Source organism: Lichenostomus cassidix, unplaced genomic scaffold, assembly GCF_008360975.1.
Source record: "Lichenostomus cassidix isolate B80296 unplaced genomic scaffold, HeHo_3.0 HiC_scaffold_38, whole genome shotgun sequence".
In the NCBI taxonomy this organism is placed as follows: domain Eukaryota; kingdom Metazoa; phylum Chordata; class Aves; order Passeriformes; family Meliphagidae; genus Lichenostomus; species Lichenostomus cassidix.
This window is the reverse complement of record NW_028147440.1, coordinates 1,211,004-1,234,526: the sequence shown is the minus strand read 5'-3', so window position 1 is coordinate 1,234,526 and position 23,523 is coordinate 1,211,004. Positions and strand designations below refer to the sequence as shown.

At 54.2% G+C, this 23,523-nt stretch overlaps 1 protein-coding gene across 2 annotated transcripts; it reads right to left on the bottom strand.

The window, feature by feature from the left end:
• Positions 1–11: 11 nt before the first annotated feature.
• LOC146422924 (voltage-gated potassium channel KCNC1-like) lies at positions 12–23,143 on the bottom strand. Of its 2 annotated transcripts, XM_085045506.1 has the most exons (5): positions 22,541–23,142; positions 11,026–11,968; positions 6,675–6,890; positions 3,237–3,273; positions 56–179 (listed from the first exon to the last, which is right to left on the bottom strand). In XM_085045506.1, exons 1-4 carry the CDS (start codon positions 23,051–23,053, stop codon positions 3,257–3,259), a joined length of 1,689 nt encoding a protein of 562 aa, XP_084901632.1. In that variant the 5' UTR covers positions 23,054–23,142; the 3' UTR covers positions 56–179; positions 3,237–3,256. The 2 variants fall into 2 exon arrangements, with proteins under 2 accessions (XP_084901631.1, XP_084901632.1); XM_085045505.1 differs by lacking the exon at positions 3,237–3,273 and having other exon boundaries at positions 12–179; positions 22,541–23,143.
• Positions 23,144–23,523: the final 380 nt, after the last annotated feature.

The following is a 23,523-nucleotide window of genomic DNA, read 5'->3' as shown; positions in this document are numbered from 1 at the left end:
TCTGCCCCAAATCCCCCATTTTTGGGGTGGGGGAGGGGGGCTCGCCCCTCCCCCCGCTCAGAGGATGGAGGGGATGGGGGAGCGAGGCCGCCGGGGGGGGCTGGGCGAGCCGAAGGGGGGGGCGGCGGGGGCGACGCGGACCCCCGTGATGCTGTTGAGGCTCCGCGACTTCTCGTAGCCTTTGGGGGGAGAGAGAGAGGGGAGGGGGGAGTTAGAGACCCGGGATGGGCTCGGGACTCTAAAATACCCCCAGGGATCCTAAAATACCCCTCGGGACATCAAAAACCCCCAGGGACCCTAAAATACCCCCAGGGATCCTAAAATACCCCTCGGGACATCAAAAACCCCCAGGGACCCCAAATATACCCCCAGGGACCCCAAATATACCCCCAGGGACCCTAAAAATACCCCTTGGGACCCCAAAAATCCCCCCAGGGATGCCAAAAATACCCCCCGACCCTAAAATACCCCTCAGGGAACCTAAAAATCCCCCAGGGACCCGAAAATACCCCCAGACCCCAAAATCCCCTCGGGACCCCAAAAATCCCTAAAATCCCCTTTGTGACTCCAAAAACCCCCTCGGGACCCTAAAAATCCCCCGGACCCCAAAAATCCCATTGTGACCCCAAAAATCCCCCTCGGGACCCCAAAAATCCCAAAAATCCCACTGTGACCCCAAAAACCCCCTCGGGACCCTAAAAACCCCTCGGGACCCCCAAAACCCTAAAATCCCCTGTGACACCAAAAATCCCCCCAGACCCCCAAAAATCCCTAAAATCCCCTTTGTGACCCCAAAAACCCTCTCGGGACCCCAAAAACCCCCTCGGGACCCAAAAACCACCCCAGACCCCAAAATCCCCCAGACCAACCCAAAAATCCCCTCGACCCCAAAATCCCTAAAATCCCCTTTGTGACCCAAACCCCCTCGGGACCCCAAAACCCCCCAGACCAAAAAATCCCAGACCCCAAAAATCCCCCCAGACCCCAAAACCCCTCGGGACCCCAAACCCCTCAGACTCCAAAAATCCCATTTTGACCCCAAAAACACCCCTCGGGACCCTAAAAATCCCCCCAGACCCCAAAATCCCCTTTGTGAACCCAAAAAATCCCCTCGGGACCCCAAAAACCCCCTTGGGACACCAAAAATCCCCTTTGTGAACCCAAAATCCCCTCGGTGAACCCCAAAAATTCCCTCCAGACCCCAAAAATCCCCCTCGGGATACCAAAAATCCCCCCAGACCCAAAAACCCCTTTGTGACCCCAAAATCCCCTCATGACCCCAAAAATCCCGTTGTGATCCCAAAAATCCCCTTTGTGACCCCAAAAATTGCTTTTTCACCCCAAAATCCCCTTTGTGACCCCAAAATCCCCGATGAACCCCAAAAATCTCCCCCAGACCCATTTCCCCCCAAAATTAGGACCCCAAAAAAACCCAAAATGTGACAGGAACACCCCCCACCCCCCAAAAATTTGGGATTTGGTGACACTCCCCCAAAAAATTTGGGACACCCCAAAAACTGGGAAACCCAATTGGACCCTCCAGGGATTTGGGGGACCCCTCCCCAAAATTTGGACACCTCCCCAAAAATTTGGGAACCCCCCCACAAAAATTTTGGGATTCCCCCAAAAATTTTGGGTGTTTCCAGCTGTTTTTTTGGGGTTTCCCAGCTGATTTTTTGGAGATTCCCAGCTGGGGTTTTTGGGGATTTCCAGATGTTTTTTGGGACATTCCTAGCTGTTTTTGGGGTTTCCAGCTGTTTTTAGGGTTTTCTCAGCTATTTTTGGGATTTCCCAGCTGTTTTTTTGGGATTCCCAGCTGGTTTTTTTGGGGTTTCCCAGCCATTTTTGGGGTTTCCCAGCCGTTTCTGGAGTTTCCCAGCTGTTTTTTGGGGATTCCCAGCCGTTTTTTGGTGTTTCCAGCTGTTTTTTGGGGTTTCCCAAGTGTTTTTTTGGGGTTTCCCAGCTGTTTTTGGGACATTCCCTGCCTTTTTTTGGGTTTTCTCAGCTGTTTTTTGGGATTTCCAGCTGTTTTTTGGGATTTCCAGCTGTTTTTTTTGGGATTTCCAGCTGTTTTTTGGGGTTTCCCAGCTGGTTTTTGGGGTTTCCAGCTGTTTCTGGGGATATTTCCAGCTGTTTTTTGGGGTTTCTCAGCCGTTTTTGGGGATCTTTTGGGGTTTCCCAGCCATTTTTTGGAGTTTCTCAGCTATTTTTGGGGTTTCCCAGCTGTTTTTGGGGATTTTTTGGGGGTTTCCCAGCCGTTTTTGGGTATTTCCAGCTATTATTTGGGTGCTCCCAGCTGGTTTTGGGGATTCCCAGCTATTTTTTGGGGTTTCCCAGCTATTTTTTGGGCATTCCCAGATGTTTTTTAGCGTTTCCCAGCCGTTTTTTGGGGTTTCCCAGCTGTTTTTTTGGGATTCCCATCTGGTTTTTTGGCGTTTCCCAGCTGATTTTTGGGAAATTCCCAGCTGTTTTTTGGGGTTCTCAGCTGTTTTTGGGATTTCCCATCTAGTTTTTTGGGGTTTCCAGCTGTTATTTGGGGTTTCCCAGCTGTTTTTGTGGATTTTTTTGGGGTTTCCCAGCTGTTTTTGGGGTTTCCAGCTGTTTTTTGGGGTTTCCCAGCTGTTTCTGGGGATTTTTTGGGGTTTCCCAGCCGTTTTTTGGGGTTTCCCAGCTGGTTTTTGGGGTTTCCCAGCTGTTTTTGGGGTTTCCCAGACGTTTTTTGGGGTTTCCAGCCGTTTTGGGGGATTTTTTGGGGGTTTCCCAGCCATTTTTTGGGGTTTCTCAGCCATTTTTTGGGGTTTCTCAGCTGTTTTTTGGGGATTTTTTGTGGTTTCCCAGCTGGATTTGGGGATTTTTGGGGGTTTCCCAGCCATTTTTGGGGTTTCTCAGCTATTTTTGGGGTTTCCCAGCTGGTTTTGGGGTTTCCCAGCTGTTTTTGGGGTTTCCCAGCCGTTTTTTGGGGTTTCCCAGCCGTTTTTGGGGTTTCTCAGCTATTTTTGGGGTTTCCCAGCTGTTTTTTGGGATGTTTTGGGGTTTCCCAGCTGTTTGTTGGGGATTTTTTGGGGTTTCCCAGCCGTTTTTTGGGCTCCCCCGTGTCGCCCCCTCCCCAACCCCCCCGGGGAAGCAGCGAGGGCATTGCGCATGCGCAGCGGTGCGGAGTGGGCGTGGCCAGAGCCGGTGGGCGGGGTTTGGGGCAGGGGGCGTGGTCAGGGCGAGGGCGCCCCCTGCCGGCTGACCTGCGGCGCCATCGGGGGTCTCAGGCGGTGACGAGCGCTGGGGACAGAAGGGGAGAGGGCAGGGGTCACCCCGGGGCGGGGACACCTTGGGGACACCTCTATGGGGACAGGGGACACCACTGGGGTCACCCCGGGGCGGGGACACCTTGGGGACACCTTGGGGACATCTTTATAGGGCAGGGGACACCTCTGGGGATATCTTTGTGGGGCTGGGGACACCTCTGGGGACATCTCTGGGGACACTTCTATGGGGCTGGGGACACCTCTGGGGACAGGGGACAGCCTTGTGGAGACAGGGGACACCTCTGGGGACACCTCTGGGGACATCTCTGGGGACATCTCTGGGGACAGGGACACCTTGGGGACACCTCTATGGGGATGGGGACATCTTTATGGGGCAGGGGACACCTCTGGGGACACCTCTGGGGACACCTCTGGGGACAGGGGACATCTTGGGGACACCTCTATGGGGACAGGGGACACCACTGGGGTCACCCCGGGGCGGGGACACCTTGGGGACATCTTTATGGGGCAGGGGACACCTCTGGGGACATCGGTGGCTACAGGGACACCATTGTGGGGAGACCCATGGGGACAGAGGACACCTCTGGGGACATCTCTATGGGGATGGGGACAGCCTTGTGGGGACAGGGACATCTCCATGGGGACATCTGTGGGGACAGGGACACCCTTGTGGTGACAGGGACAGCCTCTGGGGACATCTGTGGGGACAGGGACACCTCTATGGGGACATCTCTGTGGGGCTGGGGACACCTCTGGGGACACTTCTATGGGGCTGGGGATACCCTTGTGGGGACAGGGGACACCTTGGGGACACCTCTGGGGACAGAGACCCTCTTTAGGGACACCTCTGGGGATGGGGACACTTCTATGGGGCTGGGGACACCTCTGGGGACACCTCCATGGGGACAGGGACCCCTTTTGGGGACAGAGACCTTCTATGGGGACAGGGACCCTCTTTAGCGACACCTCTATGGGGACAGTGACCCTCTATGGGGACAATGACACTCTTTAGGGACACATCTGGGGACAGGGACATCCCTATGGGGACACCTCTTTGGGGACAGGAACCCTTCATGGGACAGAGACCCTCTTTAGGGGACAGGGGACACCTCTATGGGGATGGGGACACCTCTGGGGACATCTCTATGGGGACAGGGACCCTCTTTTAGGGACAGGGACCCCTTATGGGGACTGGGACACCTCTATGGGAACAGAGACCCTCTTTAGGGACACATCTATGGGGACAGTGACCCCATTTGGGGACATCTGTGGGGACAGGGGACACCCTCTGGGGACACCTATATGGGGACAGAGACCCTCTTCAGGGACACCTCTATGGGGACAGTGACCCTCTATGGGGACAGATGACCCCCTTTTGGGGACAGGGACACCTCTATGGGGACAGGGACATCTCTGGGGACACCTCTATGGGGACAGGGACCCCCTTTTGGGGACAGGGGACACCTCTATGGGGATGGGGACACCTCTGGGGACACCTCTATGGGGACAGATGACCCTCTTTTGAGGACAGGGACATCTCTGGGGACACCTCTGGGGATGGGGACACTTCTATGGGGCTGGGGACACCTCTGGGGACACCTCTATGGGGACAGGGACCCTCTTTTGGGGACAGGGACCCTCCTATGGGGACAGTGTCCCTCTTTAGGGACATCTCTGGGGACAGAGACACCTCTGGGGACACCTCTCTGGTGACAGTGACCCCCCTGGCACGGGCCGAGCCCCCAGCCAGCCCCCACCCCTTGCACGCGCGTGTGCAAGAGGCACCCAGAGCCCCCCAGCGCCGGGGGGTCTGCAAGCTGCGCCCCCAGTGCCACCAGTGCCACCAGTGCCACCAGTGCCCCCAGTGCCACCAGTGCCACCAGTGCCACCAGTGTGACCGGTCTGGGGCGAGGGAGGGACTGGGAGGGACATGCAGGATGGGAGGGACAGGGGGTGGGGACATCTGGGGGGGTTTGGGGTGACTTTGGGGGGAGGTTGGGGACACCCGGGGGGGGGGTTGGGGGGGTTGGATGGGGGGGCGTCATTGTCACCCTCCAGGATATCAGGGTGACCCCAGGGTGGTCATTGTCACCCCAGGGTGGTCAGTCATTGTCACCCTCCAGGATATCAGGGTGACCCCAGGGTGGTCATTGTCACCCCAGGGTGGTCATTGTCACCCCCAGGGGGGATGTCATTGTCACCCCAGGGTGGTCATTGTCACCCCCAGGATATCAGGGTGACCCCAGGGAGGTCATTGTCACCTGTGGGTGGTCACTGTCACCCCAGGGTGGTCATTGTCCCCCCCAGGGGGGATGTCATTAGGGTAACCCCAGGGTGGTCACTGTCACCCCAGTGTGGTCATTGTCACCCCAGGGTAGTCAGTCACTGTCACCGCAGGGTGATCACTGTCACCCCCAGGCTAGCAGAGTAACCCCAGAGGGTGTTCATTGTCACCCCAGTGTGGTCATTGTCACCCCAGGGGGGATAGTCATTGTCACCCCAGGGAGGTCATTGTCACCCCAGAGGGAGGCCATTGTCACCCCCAGGGTGGTCATTGTCACCCCCAGGATATCCAGGGTAACCACTTGGTGGAGGTCATCGTCACCCCAGGGTGGTGATTGTCACCGCAGAGTGGTCATTGTCACCCCCAGGATGTCAGGGTAACCCCAGGGAGATCATTGTCAGCCCAGGGTGGTCATTGTCACCCTGGTGTGGTCAGTCACTGTCACCCCAGGGAGGTCATTGTCACCCCAGAGGGAGGCCATTGTCACCCCCAGGGTGGTCATTGTCACCCCCAGGATATCCAGGGTGACCCCCTGGGGGAGGTCATTGTCACCACAGGGTGGTCAGTCACTGTCACCGCAGAGTGGTCATTGTCACCCCCAGGATGTCGAGGTAACCCTAGGGGGAATAGTCATTGTCACCCCAGGGTGGTCATTGTCATCCCCAGGGGGAATAGTCATTGTCACCCCAGGGGTCAGTCACTGTCACCCCCCCAGGATGTCGGTGTCCCCCCAGGATTTCTGGGGTGTCCCCCCAGGATTTTTGGGGTTTTTTGGGGTCCCCCAGACCCATCTTTGCACAGCAGCCCCTCGGGGGTGTGTTGGTCATTGTCACCCCAGGGTGGTCAGTCACTGTCACCCCCAGGATGTCACTGTCGCCCCAAGGGATGTCACTGTCCCCCCCCAGGATTTTTGGGGTGTCCCGCCCAGGTTTTTGGGGTGCCCCCCCCAGTTTTTGGGTCCCCCAGACCCACCTTTCCTCAGTGGCCCCTCGGGGGGGGAAGTCATTGTCACCCCAGGGTGGTCAGTCACTGTCCCCCTCAGGCTGTCACTGTCCCCCCCAGGATTTTTGGGGTGTCCCCCCAGGTTTTTGGGGTGTCCCCCCAGGATTTTTGGGGTCCCCCAGACCCACCTTTGCGCAGCGGCCCCTCGGGGGGAGGCGCGTAGTCGGGCCCCAGCAGGAAGCACGCTCTGTCGCGGCCGCAGCGCTCCCTGCCCCCCCCGGCCGAGCCCCCCCCGGCCGAGGGCGCCGTCCCCCCGCGCTCCTCGGGTGACATCGGCTGGTCGATGGGGGGACAGTCCTCCTGAGCCAGCGCCGCGCGGCCGGCCTCGCCGTTGGGCCGCGATTCTGGGAGGGAGAGGGTTAAACACGGGCGGGAGAGGGTTAAAAATGGGCGGGACAGAGTTAGAAACGGGCGGGGAAGGGTTAAAAACGGTCAGGGAAGGGTTAAAAATGGGTGGGGAAGGGTTAAAACGGGCAGGAAAGGGTTAAAAATGGGCGAGAGAGGGTTTAGATGGGGAAAGGGTTAAAAAATGGGCGGGACAGGGTTAAAAATGGGAGGGAAAGGGTTAAGAATGGGTGGGAGAGGGTTTAAGATGGGCAGGAAAGGGTTAAAAACGGGTGGGAAAGGGTTAAAAACAGGCGGGAGAGGGTTAAAAATTGGTGGGAAATGGTAAAAAGTGGGAGGGAGAGGGTTAAAAATGGGCAGGAAAGAGTTAAAAATGGGCGGGCAAGGGTCAAAAATGGGAGGAAAATGGTTAAAAATGGGTGGGGAAGAGTTAAAAATGGGGGAAGGGTTGAAAATGGGCGGGAAAGTTAAAAATGGGCCATAGAGGGTTGAAAATTGGTGGGAAAGGGTTAAAAACAGGCAGGAATGGGTCAAAAATGGGCGGGAAAGGGTTAAAAATGGGCAGGAAATGGTTAAAAATGGGTGGGGAAGAGTTAAAAATGGGCAGGAAGGGTTGAAAATGGGCGGGAAAGGGTTAAAAATGCGCAGGAAGGGTTAAAAACGGGCGAGAAAGGGTTAAAAATGGGCAGGAAGGGTTAAAATAGGCGGGAAAGGGTTAAAATGGGTGGGAGAGTTAAAAGTGGACAGGGAAAGGGTTAAAAATGGGCGGGGAAAGGGTTAAAAGTGGACAGGAGAGGGTTAAAGATGGGGAAAGGGTCAAAAATGGGTGGGAAATGGTTAAAAATGGACGGAAAGGGTTAAAAACAGGCAGGAAGGGTTAAAAGTGGGCGGGCAAGGGTAAAAAATGGGAGGGAAATGGTTAAAAATGGGTGGGGAAGAGTTGAAAATGGGTGGGAGAGGGTTAAAAATGGGCAATAGAGGGTTGAAAATTGGTGGGAAAGGGTTAAAATTGGGCGGGGAAGGGTTTAAAACGGGTGGGGAAGAGTTAAAAATGGGTGGGAGAGAGTTAAAAATGGGCAGGAAAGGATTAAAAATGGTTTAAAAATGGGAAGGGAGTGGGTTAAAATGGGCGGGGAAGGGTTAAAAATTGGTGAAAGGGTTAAAAATGGGAGGGAGAGGGTTAAGAATGGGTTAAAATGGGTGGGAAAGGGTTAAAAATGGGCGGGGAATGGGGTGAAAATGGTCGGGGAAAGGGTTAAAAATAGGCGGGAAAGGGTTTTAAATGGGCAGGAAAGGGTTAAAAATGGTTGGGAGAGGGTTAAAAATGGGCGGGAAAGATTTAAAAAAGGGTTAAAAATGGGCGGGAAAGAGTTTAAAATGGGCGGGAAAGGGTTAAAAATGTTTGGGGGGGGGAAACCCGGAAATGGGTGAGACCCCCGAAATTATCCCAATTTTCCGTTAAAATTGGGTGAAATCCCACAAAAATACGGTAAAATTCCCATAAAAATATCCCAAAGTGACCCCAAAGTACAGAAAACTTCACCCAAAATGTGCCCCAAAAATACCCCAAATTCACTCCTCAAAATACCCCCAATTCCCCTCAAAATTCCCCTAAAAATACCCCAAACTTGTCCCATAAAATACCCCAAATTCACTCCTCAAAATATCCCAAACTCTCTTCCCAAAAATACCCCAAATTCTCCTCAAAATATCCCAAACTTGCCCCACGAAATTCCCCAAATTCCCCTAAAAATACCCCAAACTCTCCCCATAAAATTCCCCAAATTCCCCTAAAAATACCCCAAAATGGCCCCACAAAATTCCCCAAATTCACTCCTTAAAATACCCCAAATTCTCCCCAAAAATACCCCAAACTTGCCCCATAAAATACCCCAAATTCCCCTAAAAATACCCCAAAGTCTCTTCCCAAAATATCCCAAAATTGCCCCACAAAATTCCCCAAACTCTCCCCACAAAATACCCCAAATTCACTCCTCAAAATATCCGAAATTTGCCCCACAAAATGCCCCAAATTCACTCCTTAAAATACCACAAATTCTCCCCATAAAATATCCCAAAATTGCCCCACGAAATTCCCCAAATTCCCCTCAAAATACCCCAAAGTCTCTTCCCAAAATAGCCCAAAATTGCCCCACAAAATGCCCCAAACTCCCCCAAACCCTCTCTGAACTCCCCCAAACGCCCCCAAAACTCCCCCAAACCCTCCCAACCCCACCAAAAACCCTCCAAACCCACACCAAACCCTCCAAAACTCCCCAAAAAAACCCTATAAACTCTCCTAACCCCCCTAAAATCCACTGAATTCACCCCAAACCCACCCAAAACCCGCCAAACCCACCCCAAACCCTCACCAAACTCCCCTAAAATCCACCAAACTTACCCCAAAACCCTCCAAAACTCCCCCAAACTGTCCCAAACCCACCAAAAACCCTCCAAACCCACCCCAAACCCACCCAAAACTCCCCAAAAAACCCTATAAACTCTCCTAGCCCCCCTAAAATCCACCGAATTCACCCCAAACCCACAAAACCCCCAAACTCACTCCAAACCCCCACCAAACTCCCCTAAAATCCACCAAACTTAACCCAAAACCCTCCAAAACTCCCCCAAACTGTCCCAAACCCACAAAAAAACCCCAAACTCACTCCAAATCCCCTCCAAACTCCCCTAAAATCCACCAAATCCACCCCAAACCCCTCCAAAACTCACCCGAATTCCCTATAAACTCTCCTAACCCCTCAAAACCCCCAAACTCACCCCAAACCCCCACCAAACTCCCCAAACCCACCAAAACCCACCAAAACTCCCCAAAAACCCCTACAAACTCTCCAAACTCCCCTAAAATCCACTGAACTCACCCCAAACTCCCCCAAAACTCACCCAAACTCCCCTAAAATCCACTGAACTCACCCCAAACCACTCCAAAACTCCCCAAAAACCCCCCAACCCCACCCCAAACCCTCCAAAACTCACCCAAACTCCCTATAAACTCTCCTAACCCCCAGAAAAACGCCAAAACTCCCCCAAACCCCTCCAAAACTCCCCTAAAATCCACTGAATTCACCCCAAACCACTCCAAAACTCCCCAAAACCCTTCCAAATTCCACCAAACCTACCCCAAACCCCCCAAAAAAACCCCAAACCTCTCCAAAACTCACCCGAACTCCCTATAAACTCTCCTAACTCCCCAAAAACCCCCCAAACCCACCAAAAACCCTTCCAAAACTACCCCATCTCCCCTAAAATCCACTGAATTCACCCCAAACCACTCCAAACCCCCCCAAAACCCCCTAAAATCCACCCCAAACCCCTGAACTCCCCAAAACCCTTCCAAACTCCACCAAACCTACCCCAAACCCCTCCAAAACTCACCCCAAACCCCTCCCAGCCCCAAAAACCCTTCCAAACTGTACCAAACCCCCTAAAATCCTCCAAACCCACCCCAAACCCCTCCAAACCCCTCAGACCCACCCCAAACCCCTCCAAAACTCCCCCAAACTCTCCCAACTCCACCCCAAACCCCCCAAAAACCCACCAAATCCACCCCAACCTCCTCCAAAACTCACCCAAACTCCCTATAAACTCTCCTAACTCCCCCAAACTGTCCCAAACCCACCCCAAAGCCCTCAAAAAAAACCCCAAATCCACCCCAAAACCCCAAAACTCACCCAAAGTCCCTATAAACTCTCCTAACTCCCCCAAACTGTCCCAAACCCACCCCAAAGCCCTCAAAATCCCAAATCCACCCCAAAAACCCCCAAAACTCACCCAAACGCCCTATAAACTCTCCCAACCCCCTAAAAACCCACCAAATCCACCCCAAACCCCCCAAAAACCCTCAAAACCCCTCAAAACTCCCCTAAAATCCACTGAATTCACCCCAAACCCCTCCAAAACTCACCCAAACTCTCCCAACCCCACCCCAAATCCACCCAAAACCCACCAAAACCCACCAAATCCACCCCAAACCCCCCAAAAACCCACCAAATCCACCCCAAAGCCCACCAAATCCCCACCAAATCCACCCGAAACACCTCCAAAACTCACCCAAACCCCCTCTAAACCCCCCAAATCCACCCCAAACCCCCCAAAAATCCCGGGGCTCCCGCTCACCGGCGCGGTTGATCTCCACCACCTCCTCCTGGGCCAGGGGACAGGCGGGCGGCCGGCGGGTGGCGCGGGGACTGCCGGGGGCGTTGGAACCGGGCGAGCCGTAGCCGGGCGAGCCGGGCTGGGGCGGCCTGGGGATGTGTTTGTTCTTCTTCTTGGGCAACTTCTGCTTGGCCATGGCCAGCGAGTAGTACATGCCGAAGTTGTTGACGATGACCGGCACGGGCATGGCGATGGTCAGCACCCCGGCCAGGGCGCACAGCGCGCCCACCAGCATGCCCGACCACGTCATGGGGTACATGTCGCCGTAACCCAGCGTGGTCATGGTGACCACGGCCCACCAGAAGCCGATGGGGATGTTCTTGAAGTAGGTGTGGCGGCTGCCGGTGACGTCGTCGGGGTCGGCGCCGATGCGCTCGGCGTAGTAGATCATGGTGGCGAAGATGAGGACGCCGAGGGCGAGGAAGATGACGAGCAGCAGGAACTCGTTGGTGCTGGCGCGCAGCGTGTGGCCCAACACCCGCAGCCCCACGAAGTGCCGCGTCAGCTTGAAGATGCGCAGGATCCTGACGAAGCGCACCACGCGCAGGAACCCCAGAACGTCCTTGGCCGCCTTGGAGGACAATCCCCGCAGCCCCACCTCGAGGTAGAAGGGCAGGATGGCCACGAAGTCGATGATGTTGAGGCTGCTCTTGATGAAGTCGCGCTTGTCCGGGCAGAAGCTGACGCGCATGAGGAACTCGAAGGTGAACCACACCACGCACAGCCCCTCCACGTAGGTGAGGAAGGGCTCCGTCTCCACCTCCACGGCCACCTGCGTGCCCGTCTCGTTGCCCGTGGTCACCGTCTCGGTCTTGTTGATGACGCGGTTGAAGGCCTCGTGGGTCTCCAGGCAGAAGGTGGTGATGGAGATGAGGATGAAGAAGAGCGAGGCGAAGGCGACGTACTGGTGGTGGGGTGGGGTGGGGAGAGGTTAGGGGGAGAGTGGTGAAAAGTCACGAAATTGCCGTAAAATGGGTTAAAAACAGTCCCCAAATCCGTCAGTGACACCAAAATACGCCAAAATTGCCGTGAAGTATAACAAAATTAATCCCCAGATCCATTAATGCCCCCCAAAAAAAAACCCAAATCCCCCAAAATGCACCAAAATCCCCATAAATTACACCAAAAACTCTCCCCAAATCCATCTATGGTCCCAAAAACCCCAAAACTCCCCATAAAATAAACTAAAATCCCCACAAAATAGACCAAAAACACTCCCCAAGTCCATTAATGCCACCAAAAAACCCCCAAATCCCCGTAAAATACACCAAAAACTCTCCCTACATCCACCTATGACCCCAAAATCCCCATAAAATGCACCAAAACACTCCCCAAATCCACCTGTGCCCCCAAAAGTCCCCATAAAATATGACAAAAGCGCTCCCCAAATCCATCAGTGCCGCCAAAATACGCCAAAACCGCCGTGAAATATAAGAAAATCACTCCCCAAATCCACCTGTGCCCCTAAAACCCTCAAAATCCCCACAAAATATGCACCAAAATCCCCACAAAATACACCAAAACCAGTCCCCAAATCCATCAATGACCCCAAAACCCCCATAAAATACACCAAAAACGCTCCCCAAACCCACCGATTACCCAAAATCCCTCAAACTCCCCATAAAATATGCCAAAACCATTCCCCAAATCCACTTACGACCCAAAAGCACTCTCCAAATCCACCTATGACCCCAAAAATGCCCATAAAATGCACCAAAAACACCCCAAATGCACCTATGAACCCAAAAATCCCCATAAAATACACCAAAAATACCCCAAATCCACCTGTACCCCCAAAATCCCCATAAAATGCACCAACAACACTCCCCAAATCCATCTATGACCCCAAAATCCCTGTAAAATACACCAAAACCACTCCCCAAATCCATCAATGACCCAAAACCACTTCCCAGATCCACCTATGACCCCAAATTCCCTCAAACTCCCCATGAAATACACAAAATCCCCGTAAAATACATCAAAAACTCTCCCCAAATCCACCTTTGCCCCCAAAATCCCCACAAACTACACCAAAACTGTCCCCTAAATCCACCTGTGCCCCTAAAATCCCCATAAAATGCACCAAAACCTATCCCCAAATCTGCCTATGTCCCCAAAAACCCCCAAAATCCCCATAAAATGCACCAAAAACTCTCCCCAAATCCACTGTGCTCCCAAAAGCACCCAAAATCCCCACAAAATACACCAAAATCCACATAAAATGCACCAAAAATACTCCCCAAATCTACCTGTGACCCCAAAATCCCCCAAAAAACCACTAAAACTCCCCATAAAATGCACCAAAACCACTCCCCAAATGCACTAATGCCCCAAAAAAACCCCAAAATCCCCATAAAATACACCAAAATCACTCCCCAAATCCACCTATGGCCCCAAAATCCCCATAAAATACACCAAAACCACCCCAAATCCAACAGTGCCACCAAAATACACCAAAATCCCCATGAAATACACCAAAATCACTCCCCCAAATCCATCTATGCCCCCAAAATTTCCCAAAATCCTCGAAAAATACATCCAAACTCCCCAAAAAATACACCAAAAACTCTCCCCAAATCTACCTGTGACCCCAAAAACCCCCAAAATCCCCATAAAATACACTGAAACCACTCCCCAAATGCACTTATGCCCCAAAAAAAACCCCAAAATCCCCGTAAAATACACCAAAATTAATCCCCAAATCCATCTATGACCCCAAAAATTCCCAAAATCCTTAAAAAATACATCCAAACTCCCCAAAAAATACACCAAAACCACTCCTCAAATCCATCAATGACCCCAAAATCCCCCAAAAATACACCAAAACCACTCCTCAAATCCACTTATGCTCCCAAAAAACCCCAAAATTTGCCATAAAATACACCAAAATCCCCATAAAATGCACCAAAATCACTCCCCAAATCCACCTATGACCCCAAAATCCCTCAAACTCCCCCAAAAAACCCCAAAATCCCAAAAAAATACACCAAACTCCCCCAAAAATACACCAAAACCACTCCCTGAATCCACCTGTGACCCCAAAACTCCCCAAAATCCAGAGTCCCTCCAAAAATCCTCCGAATTCCAACCCCAAAATGGCCAAACTGTCCACAAACACCCCAAAAATCCACCAAACCACCCCAAAACTCCCCCAAAAATTCCCCCAAAATCCACTAAACTCCTCAAAACCACTCAACCCTATAGGATAATGGGAGAGGAATCAAAAAATCCCATTTTCTGACCCCAAAAAACATTGAAATCCTATAGAATAATGGGGGAAGAACCCAAAAATCCCAATTTTTTACCCCAAAAACACTCAAACCCTATGGAATAATGGGGGAAGAACCCAAAAATCCCAATTTCTGACCCCAAAACCACTGAAAACCTATAGGATAATGGGGGAAGAACCCAAAAATGCCATTTTTTGACCCCAAAAAACATTGAAACCCCATAGCATAATGGGAAAACCCAAAAATCCCATTTTTTTACCCCAAAAAACATTGAAAACCTACAGAATAATGGGGGAGGAACCCAAAAATCCCAATTTCTGACCCCAAAAACACTGAAACCCCATAGGATAATGGGGGAAGAATCCAAAAATCCCATTTTCTGATGTCCCCAAATTCCCCTGAAACCCCAAATAATCCTGGGGGGACACTTGGGGACACCAAATGAGGGGACAGAGGGACATGGGGGGGACACTGGAGGGGGGAGTTGGGGACATGGGGGACATTTGGAGACACTTGGGGACATGGGGGGACACTGGGGGACACAAAACAGGGGGGTTTTGGGGACATGTGGGGACACAGGGACACGGAGGGTTTGGGGACATGGGGGCGTTGGGGACACGTTTGGGAGGGTTGGGGACATTGGGGGCACAGGGGGACACCTGGGGGGCTTGGGGACACATTTGGGAGGGTTGGGGACATGGAAGGACACTTGGGGTGTTGGGGACACTTTGTGGGTGACACGGAGGGTTTGGGGACATGGGGGGTTGGGGACACTTTGTGGGAGGGTTGGGGACATGGAAGGACACTTGGGGTGTTGGGGACACTTTGTGGGGCACACAGAGGGTTGGGGACACTTGGGGGACACCTGGGGGTGTTGGGGACATGCTGTGGGGACATGGGGGACACAGAGGGTTGGGACACTTTGTGGGACATGGAGGGACATCTAGGGGGTTGGGGACATGCTGGGGAGGGCTGGGGACATGCTGTGGGACACCTGGGGGTGTTGGGGACACTTTGTGGGTGACACAGAGGGTTTGGGGACATGGTGGGGTTGGGGACACGTTTGGGAGGGTTGGGGACACTGGGCGACATGGGGAGGCTTGGGGACACTTTGTGGGTGACACAGAGGTTTGGGGACACTTGGGGGACACCTGGGGGTTGGGGACACTTGTGGGAGGGGTTGGGGACACTTTGTGGGAGGGTTGGGGACACGGGGGGGACACCTGGTGGGTTGGGGACATGGGGGGACACAGAGGGTTGGGGACACTTTGTTGGGGACACCTGGGGGACACCTGGGGGATTGGGGACACGTTGTGGGGGACACAGAGGATTGGGGACACTTGGGGGACACCTGGGGTGGTTGGTTGGGGACACATTTGGGAGGGTTGGGGACACAGGGGGACACTTGGGGGACACCTGGGGAGATTGGGGACACTTTGTGGGTGACACAGAGGCTTGGGGACACTTTGGGGGGGTTGGGGACACTTTGTGGGTGACACAGAGCATTGGGGACACTTTGTGGGTGACACAGAGCATTGGGGACACTTTGTGGGGCACCCGGAGGCTTGGGGACACGTGGGGACACCCGGGGGACAGCTGCAGTGACAAAGCCCAGGGGACAGGAGGTTTTGGGGACACCGGGAGGGGACAGCACGGTATTGAGGCCATCGGGTGGGGAGGGGAGAGATTTGGGGACATCGGGGGACACAGGGGACACGGGGGCGGAGGGATCTAGGCCAGGAGGGGTTGGGGACAATCTGGGGGTTGGGGACCAATCAGGGGGTTTGGGACAATCCAGGGGTTGGGGACATGGAGCAGGGGGTTGGGGACAATCTGGGGGGTTGGGGACAATCCGGGGGGTTGGGGACAATCCGGGGGGTTTGGGGACAATCGGGGGTTGGGGACAATCAGGTGGTTGGGGGACAATCGGGGGTTTGGGGACACGACAGGGGGTTGGGGACAATAGGGGGTTGGGACAATCGGGGGTTGGGGACAATCTGGGGGCTTGGGGACAGTGGGGGGTTGGGGACAATCTGGGGGTTGGTGACAATCGGGGGTTGGGGACATGGAGCAGGGGGTTGGGGACAATCGGGGGTTTGGGGACAATTGGGGGGTTGGGGACAATTGGGGGCGGGGACAAGGGGGGGTTGGGGACAATCCGAGGGGGTTGGGGACACGGAGCAGGGGGTTTGGGGACAATCGGGGAGTTGGGGACAATTGGGGGGTTGGGGACACGGCGGAGGGTTGGGGACATGGCGAGGGGTTTGGGGACAATGGGGAGGTTTGGGGACAATCGGGGGTTGGGGACAACCGGGGGTTTGAGGACATGGCGGGGGCTTGGGGACACTCGGGGGGAATCTAGGCCAGGCGGGGGGTTGGGGACAATCGAGGGGGTTGGGGACAACAGGGGACACAAGAGACAGCGGGGGTTTGGGGACACAGTGGGGGAGTGGGGACAATTGGGGGTTTGGTGACACGGTGGAGGGTTTGGGGACAATCAGGGGTTTGGGACAATCAGGGGTTTGGGGACAATCGGGGTTGGGGACACGGCGGGGGAATCTAGGCTAAGCAGGGGTTTGGTGACAATCGGGGGACACAAAGGACTACGGGGGGTGTAGGCCGGGCTGGGGGGCTGGGGACAATGGGGGGATCTAGGCCAGGCAGGGCTTTGGGGACAATCGGGGGGTTGGGGACATTCGGAGGGGTTTGGGGACACGGCGAGCGGGGGGACACGATGTAGGCCAGGCGGGGGTTGGTGACACTCGGGGGAGTTAGGACAATCGGGGGACATAAGGGGGGGTTTGGGGCCACTGAGGGTCGGGGACAATCGAGGGGTTGGGGACAATCGGGGGGTTTGGTGGACACGACGGAGGTTGTGGACACAGCGGGGGAGCGATTTAGGCCAGGCGGGGTTGGGGACACCGGGGGTTGGTGACAATCGAGGGGTTGGGGACAACCGGGGGACACGAGGGACAGCGGGGGGTTTGGGGACACTCGGGGGATCTAGGCCAGGAGGGGGGTTGGGGACAATCGGAGGGGTTGGGGACAATTGGGGGGTTGGGACACACGGGATCTAGGCCAAGCGGGGTTGGGGACAATCGGGGGTTTGGTGACACTGGGGGGTTTGGGGACAATCGGGGGGAGCGATTTAGGCCAGGCGGGGGGTTGGGTACACTCAGGGGGGTTGGTGACAATCCGGGGGGGTTTGGTGACACTCGGGGGGGTTTGGTGACACTCGGGGGGGGGAGGGGACGCAGGCCAGGCCGGGGGGGGAGGTGGCACCGCACTGCGGTCTCCCCCCCCTCCCCTCCCCCCCCCGGCCCGCTGCGGCAGGATCGAGGCCAGGGCTGCGGGGGGACAGCGGGGACACCGCCAGCGGGCTTGGGGACACCGCCAGCGGGCTTGGGGACACCGCGGCGACACCGGGGGGACAGCGGGGGGACATTGGGAGACATTAGAGGAACATTAGGGGACATTAAGGGACATTAGAGGGACATTGGGGGACATCAGGGGACATTAGGGGACACTGGGGGGATATTAGGGGGACATTGGGGGACATCAGGGGACAGCAGGGGACGTTAGGGGGTCATTAAGGGACATTGGGGGACATTGGGGGACAGCAGGGGACAGCAGGGGGACATTAGGGGAAATTAAGGGACAGTAGGGGGACATTGGGGGACACTGGGGGGACATTAGGGGACATTAGGGGGATATTAGGGGACATTAGGGGGACATTAGGGGACATCAGGGGGACATTAGGGGACATGGGGGGACAGGCAGGCAGGATGGAGCCCCCCTCCCCCCATCCCGTGTCCCCCCCCCGCGATGTCCCCGTGTCACTCAAAGCCACCCCCCCGATGTCCCCAAAGTGTCCCCAAACCGTCCTGCGGTGCTCCTGAGCCACTCAGAGACCCCAAAACGACCCCAAAACTCACTCAGAGACCCCAAAATTCACTCAGAGACCCCAAAACTCACTCAGAGACCCCAAACCTCACTCAGAGACCCCAAAACCTCCTCAGAGACCCCAAAATTCACTCAGAGACCCCAAAACGACCCCAAAACTCTCTCAGAGACCCCAAAACTCACTCAGAGACCCCTAAAGTCCCTCAGAGACCCCAAAGCGACCCCAAAACTCATTCAGAGACCCCAAATCCCACTCGGAGACCCCAAAACCTCCTCGGAGACTCCAAAACGACCCCAAAATCCACTCAGAGACCCTCAAGACATCCTAAAACCCCCTAAATCCCCTCAAAAATGCCCTAAAACACCTCAAAATGCCCCAAAACGCCTCAAAAATGCCCTAAAACGCCTCAAAATGCCCTAAAACGCCTCAAAAATGCACCAAATCGCCTCAAAAATGCCCTAAAACCCCTCAAAATGCCCTAAAACGCCTCAAAAATGCCCCAAAACGCCTCAAAAATGCCCTAAAACGCCTCAAAATGCCCTAAAACACCTCAAAATGCCCTAAAATACCTCAAAAATGCCCCAAAACACCTCAAAAATTCCCTAAAACCCCTAAAAAAAGCCCTAAATCGCCTCAAAAATGCCCTAAAACACCTCAAAATGCCCTAAACCCCTCAAAAAAGCCCTAAATCCCCCTACAGACCCCTTTAATCCATTTAAAGTCCCCCAAACCCTGTTCAAAAAACCCCCAAAAAAGTCACTTTAACATCCCCTAAACTCCCTCAGGGATGTCCTGAACTGCCTCAGACATCCTCAGCTCCTCTCTGGAATGTCCTAAAGCTTCTCAGAGCCCCAAAAACCCCTCGGAGATCCCAAAAACCCCTCAGAAATCCCAAAAAAAAACCTCAGAAATGCCCTAAAACCCTCAGAGCTCCCAAAAACCCCTCAGAAATCCCAAAAAAAAACCTCAGAAATGCCCTAAAACCCTCAGAGCTCCCAAAAACCCCTCAGAAATCCCCTAAAATCCTCAGAGATGTCCTAAAACCCTCAGAAATGTCCTAAAACCCTTCAGAGATGCCCTAAAATCCCTCAGAAATGCCATAAAACTCCTCAGAAATCCCCTAAAACCCCTCAGAAATACCTTAAAATCCCTCAAAGATGTCCTAAAACCCTTCAGAGATGCCCTAAAATCCTCAGAAATGTCCTAAAACCCCTTCAGAGATGCCCCAAAAACCCCTCAGAGCTCCCAAAAATCCCTCAGAGCTCCCAAAAATCCCTCAGAAATCCCTTAAAATCCCTCAGAAATGTCCTAAAACCCCTCAAATCCCCCCCCGGCCTCATTGCAGACCCCCAAAAACCCTCTGAGATGTCCTAAAACCCTTCAGAGATGCCCTAAAATCACTCAAAGATGCCCTAAAACCCTCAGAAATCCCCTAAAACCCTTCAGAGATGCCCTAAAACTCCCTCAAAAATCCCCTAAAACCCCTCAGAGATACCCTAAAACCCCACAAAGACTCCCTGGCCTCCTTGCAGACCCCCAGAAACCCCTCAGAGATGCCCTAAAACCCTCAGGAATGTCCTAAAACCCCTCAGAAATCCCCTAAAACTCCTCAGAAATGTCCTAAAACCCTCAGAGATACCTTAAAATCCCTCAGAGGTACCCTAAAACCCTTCAGAGATACCCTAAAACCCCTCAGAAATGTCCTAAAACCCCTCAGAAATCCCCTAAAATCCCTCAGAGATGCCCAAAAATCCTCAGAGATGCCCTAAACCTCCTCAAATCCCCCCAAAAAAAAACCCTCAGAGATGCCCTAAACCCCTCAGAGATGCCCTAAACCTCCTCAAATCCCCCAAAAAAAACCCTCAGAGATGCCCTAAATCCCTCAAATCCCCCCATAACCCCTCAGAAATGCCCTAAACCTCCTCAAATCCCCCAAAAAACCCCTCAAAGATCCCCTAAACCCCTTTAGGATCTCTCTAAACCCCTTTAGGATCTCTCTAAACCTCCTCACAGCCCAAGACACCCTCAGAGATGCCCAAAAAATTCAGTTAGGGTCTCAGAGACGCCCCAAAAAATTCATTTAGGGTCTCAGAGATGCCCTAAATACTCATTTAGGGTCCTTTAGAATATCAGAGATGCTCCAAATATTCATTTAGGGTCCTTTAGAATATCAGAGATATCCTAAATATTCATTTAGGGCCCTCAGCCTTCCCCTAGTCCCCCTCAGAGCCCCTTTTACCCCCCAAACCATCCTAAACTGCATCCTAGCACCCCAAACCCATCCTAAACTCCATCCTACAACCCTTTTATCACCCCCAAACCCCATCCTAGCACCCCAAAACCATCCTAAACTCATCCTACAATCCTTTTATCCCCTCAAACCCATCCTAAACTGCATCCTAGCACCCCAAACCCATCCTACGACCCTTTTATCTCCTTCAGAACCATCCTAAACCCATCCTAGCACCCCAAACCCTCCTAAATCCATCCTACAATCCTTTTATCCCCTTCAAACCCTCCAAAACTGCATCCTAGCACCCCAAAACCCATCCTAGCACCCCAAACCCCATCCTAGGACCCTTTTGTCTCCCTCAAAACCCTCCAAAACTGCATCTCAGCACCCTAAACCGCATCCTAGCACCCCAAACCCATCCTACGACCCTTTTATCTCCCTCAAACCCTCCAAAACCGCATCCTAGCATCCCAAACCCCTCCTAAACTGCATCCCAGCACCCCAAACTCATCCTACAACCGTTTTATTCCCACTAAACTGCATCCTAGCACCCCAAATCCATCCTAAACCTCATCCTGCCACCCCTAACTCCATCCCACGACCCTTTTATCTCCCTCAAACCCTCCTAAATTCCATCCTACGACCCTTTTATTCCCCCAAATCCCTCCTAAACCCCATCCCAGCACCCCAAACTCCATCCTACAACCCTTTTATCCCCCTCAAACCCTCCCAAACCGCATCCTGGCACCTCTAAACCCATCCTAAGACCCTTTTATTCCCCACCAAACCCTCCGAAACCCATCCTGCAATCCTTTTATCCCCCTCAAACCCTCCTAAAATGCATCCTAGCACCCCTTTTATCCTCACTAAACCCCATCCTAGCACCCCAAACCCCATCCTAAGACCCTTTTATCCCCCCCAAACCCCATCCTAGCATCCCTAAACCCCATTCTACGACCCTTTTATCTCCTTCAAACCTTCCTAAACCCCATCCTAGCATCCCAAACTCCATCCTACCACCCTTTTATCCCCGTCAAAACCCTCCTAAACTGCATTCTAGCACTCCTAATCCCATCCTACGACCCTTTTATCCCCTCAAACTCCATCCTAGCACCCCAAACCCCTCGTAAACCCCATCCTACCACCCCAAACCCCATCCTAGGACCCTTTTATCCCCCTCAAACCCCTCCTAAACTGCATCCTAGCATCCCAAACCCCATCCTAGGACCCTTTTATCCCCCTCAAAACCCTCCTAAACCCCATCCTAGCACCCTTAACCCCATCCTAGGACCCTTTTATCCCCTCAAACCCATCCTAGGACCCTTTTATCTCCTTCAAACCCTCCAAAACTGCATCCTAGCACCCCAAAGCCCTCCTAAACTGCATCCTAGCACCCTTTTATCCCCCTCAAACCTATCCTAAACCCCATCCTAGCACCCCAACCCCATCCTACCACCCTTTTATCCCCACTAAACCCCATCCTAGCACCCCAAACCCCATCCTAGGACCCTTTTATCTCCTTCAAACCTTCCTAAACCGCATCCTAGCATCCTAAACCGCATCCTCGCATCCCAAACTAGGACCCTTTTATCTCCCCCAAACCTATCCTAAACCCCATCCTAGGACCCTTTTATCCCCTTCAAACCCACCTAAATCCCATCCTAGGACCCCAAACCCCATCCTATAACCCTTTTATCCCCACTAAATCCCATCCTAGCACCCCAAACCCCTCCTAAACTGCATCCTAGGACCCTTTTATCCCCCCTAAACCCCATCCTACCACCCTAACCCATCCTAGGACCCTTTTATCCCCCTCAAACCCCTCCTAAACCCATCCTAGGACCCTTTTATCCCCCTCAAACCCATCCTAAACCCATCCTAGGAACCTTTTATCCCCCTCAAACCCCATCCTAGCACCCCAAACTCCATCCTAAGACCCTTTTATCCCCCTCAAACCCCATCTTAGCACCCCAAACTCCATCCTAAGACCCTTTTATCCCCCTCAAACCCCATCCTAGCACCCCAAACTCCATCCTAAGACCCTCTTATCCCCCTCAAACCCCTCCAAACCCCATCCTAGGACCCCTTTAACCCCCCCAAACCCCTCACCCTGGCCATGCGGGACGAGTAGGGATCCTCGAAGAGCGCCCAGAGCCTCGGCCTCCACCTCCTCCACCAGCTCGCCTGCCTCCCTTCCTCCAGGCACAGCCGCTTGGGCTCGGCGGGCTCGGGCGGCCCGGGTCCCTCGGGGCTCTCGAAGCTGTCCAGCGCCTCCTCGGCGTCGCGGTGCTGCCGGTAGTTCATCCAGCAGCAAGCCTCCACGTCCGTCTCGTCGATGCCCCAGAAGGCGAGCTCCTCCTCGAACAGCGGGCCGCACACGTCGGCCGGGCAGTGCAGCTTGCCCGTGCGGTAGTAATTGAGCACATAGGCGAATACGGCCGGGTGGCGATCGAAGAAGAACTCGCCAGCCCCGGCATCGTAGTCGAAGCGGGCGGCGGCTCCCGGCTCGGCCAGGCCGGCCAGGCGAGTGCCGGGCAGCGTCTGCAGCGTGCTGCGGTACGTCTCGTGGCGAACGCCGCCGACGTTGATCACCACCTTGTCGCGCTCGGCTTGCCAGCCCATGGCGATAGTCGCGACAGGAGGAGGAGGAGGAGGAGGAGGAGGAGGGGGTGAGAGTGAAGAGAGGAGGAGGAGGAGGAGGAGGGGGTGAGGGGAGGGAGAGGGGATGGAGGGTGCCGCATGCCGGCGCGGCGGGAGGAGGAGGAGGAGGAGGAGGAGGAGGAGGAGGAGGGAGGAGGGAGGGGGAGCGCAGGCGCGGAGGGACACGCCCACTGTTATGGGGACACGCCCACTGTGGTGGGGACACGCCCACTGTGATGGGGACACGCCCACAATGGGAGGGACACGCCCACTGTGATGGCGACATGCTCATAATGAGGGGGACACGCCCACTGTAGGGAGGACACGCCCACAATTACGGGGACATGTCTACAGTGAGGGAGACACGCCCACCATGAGGGGGACACGCCTACTGCGATGGGGACACGCCTACAATGAAGGGGACACGCCCACTGTGATGGGGACACGCCCAC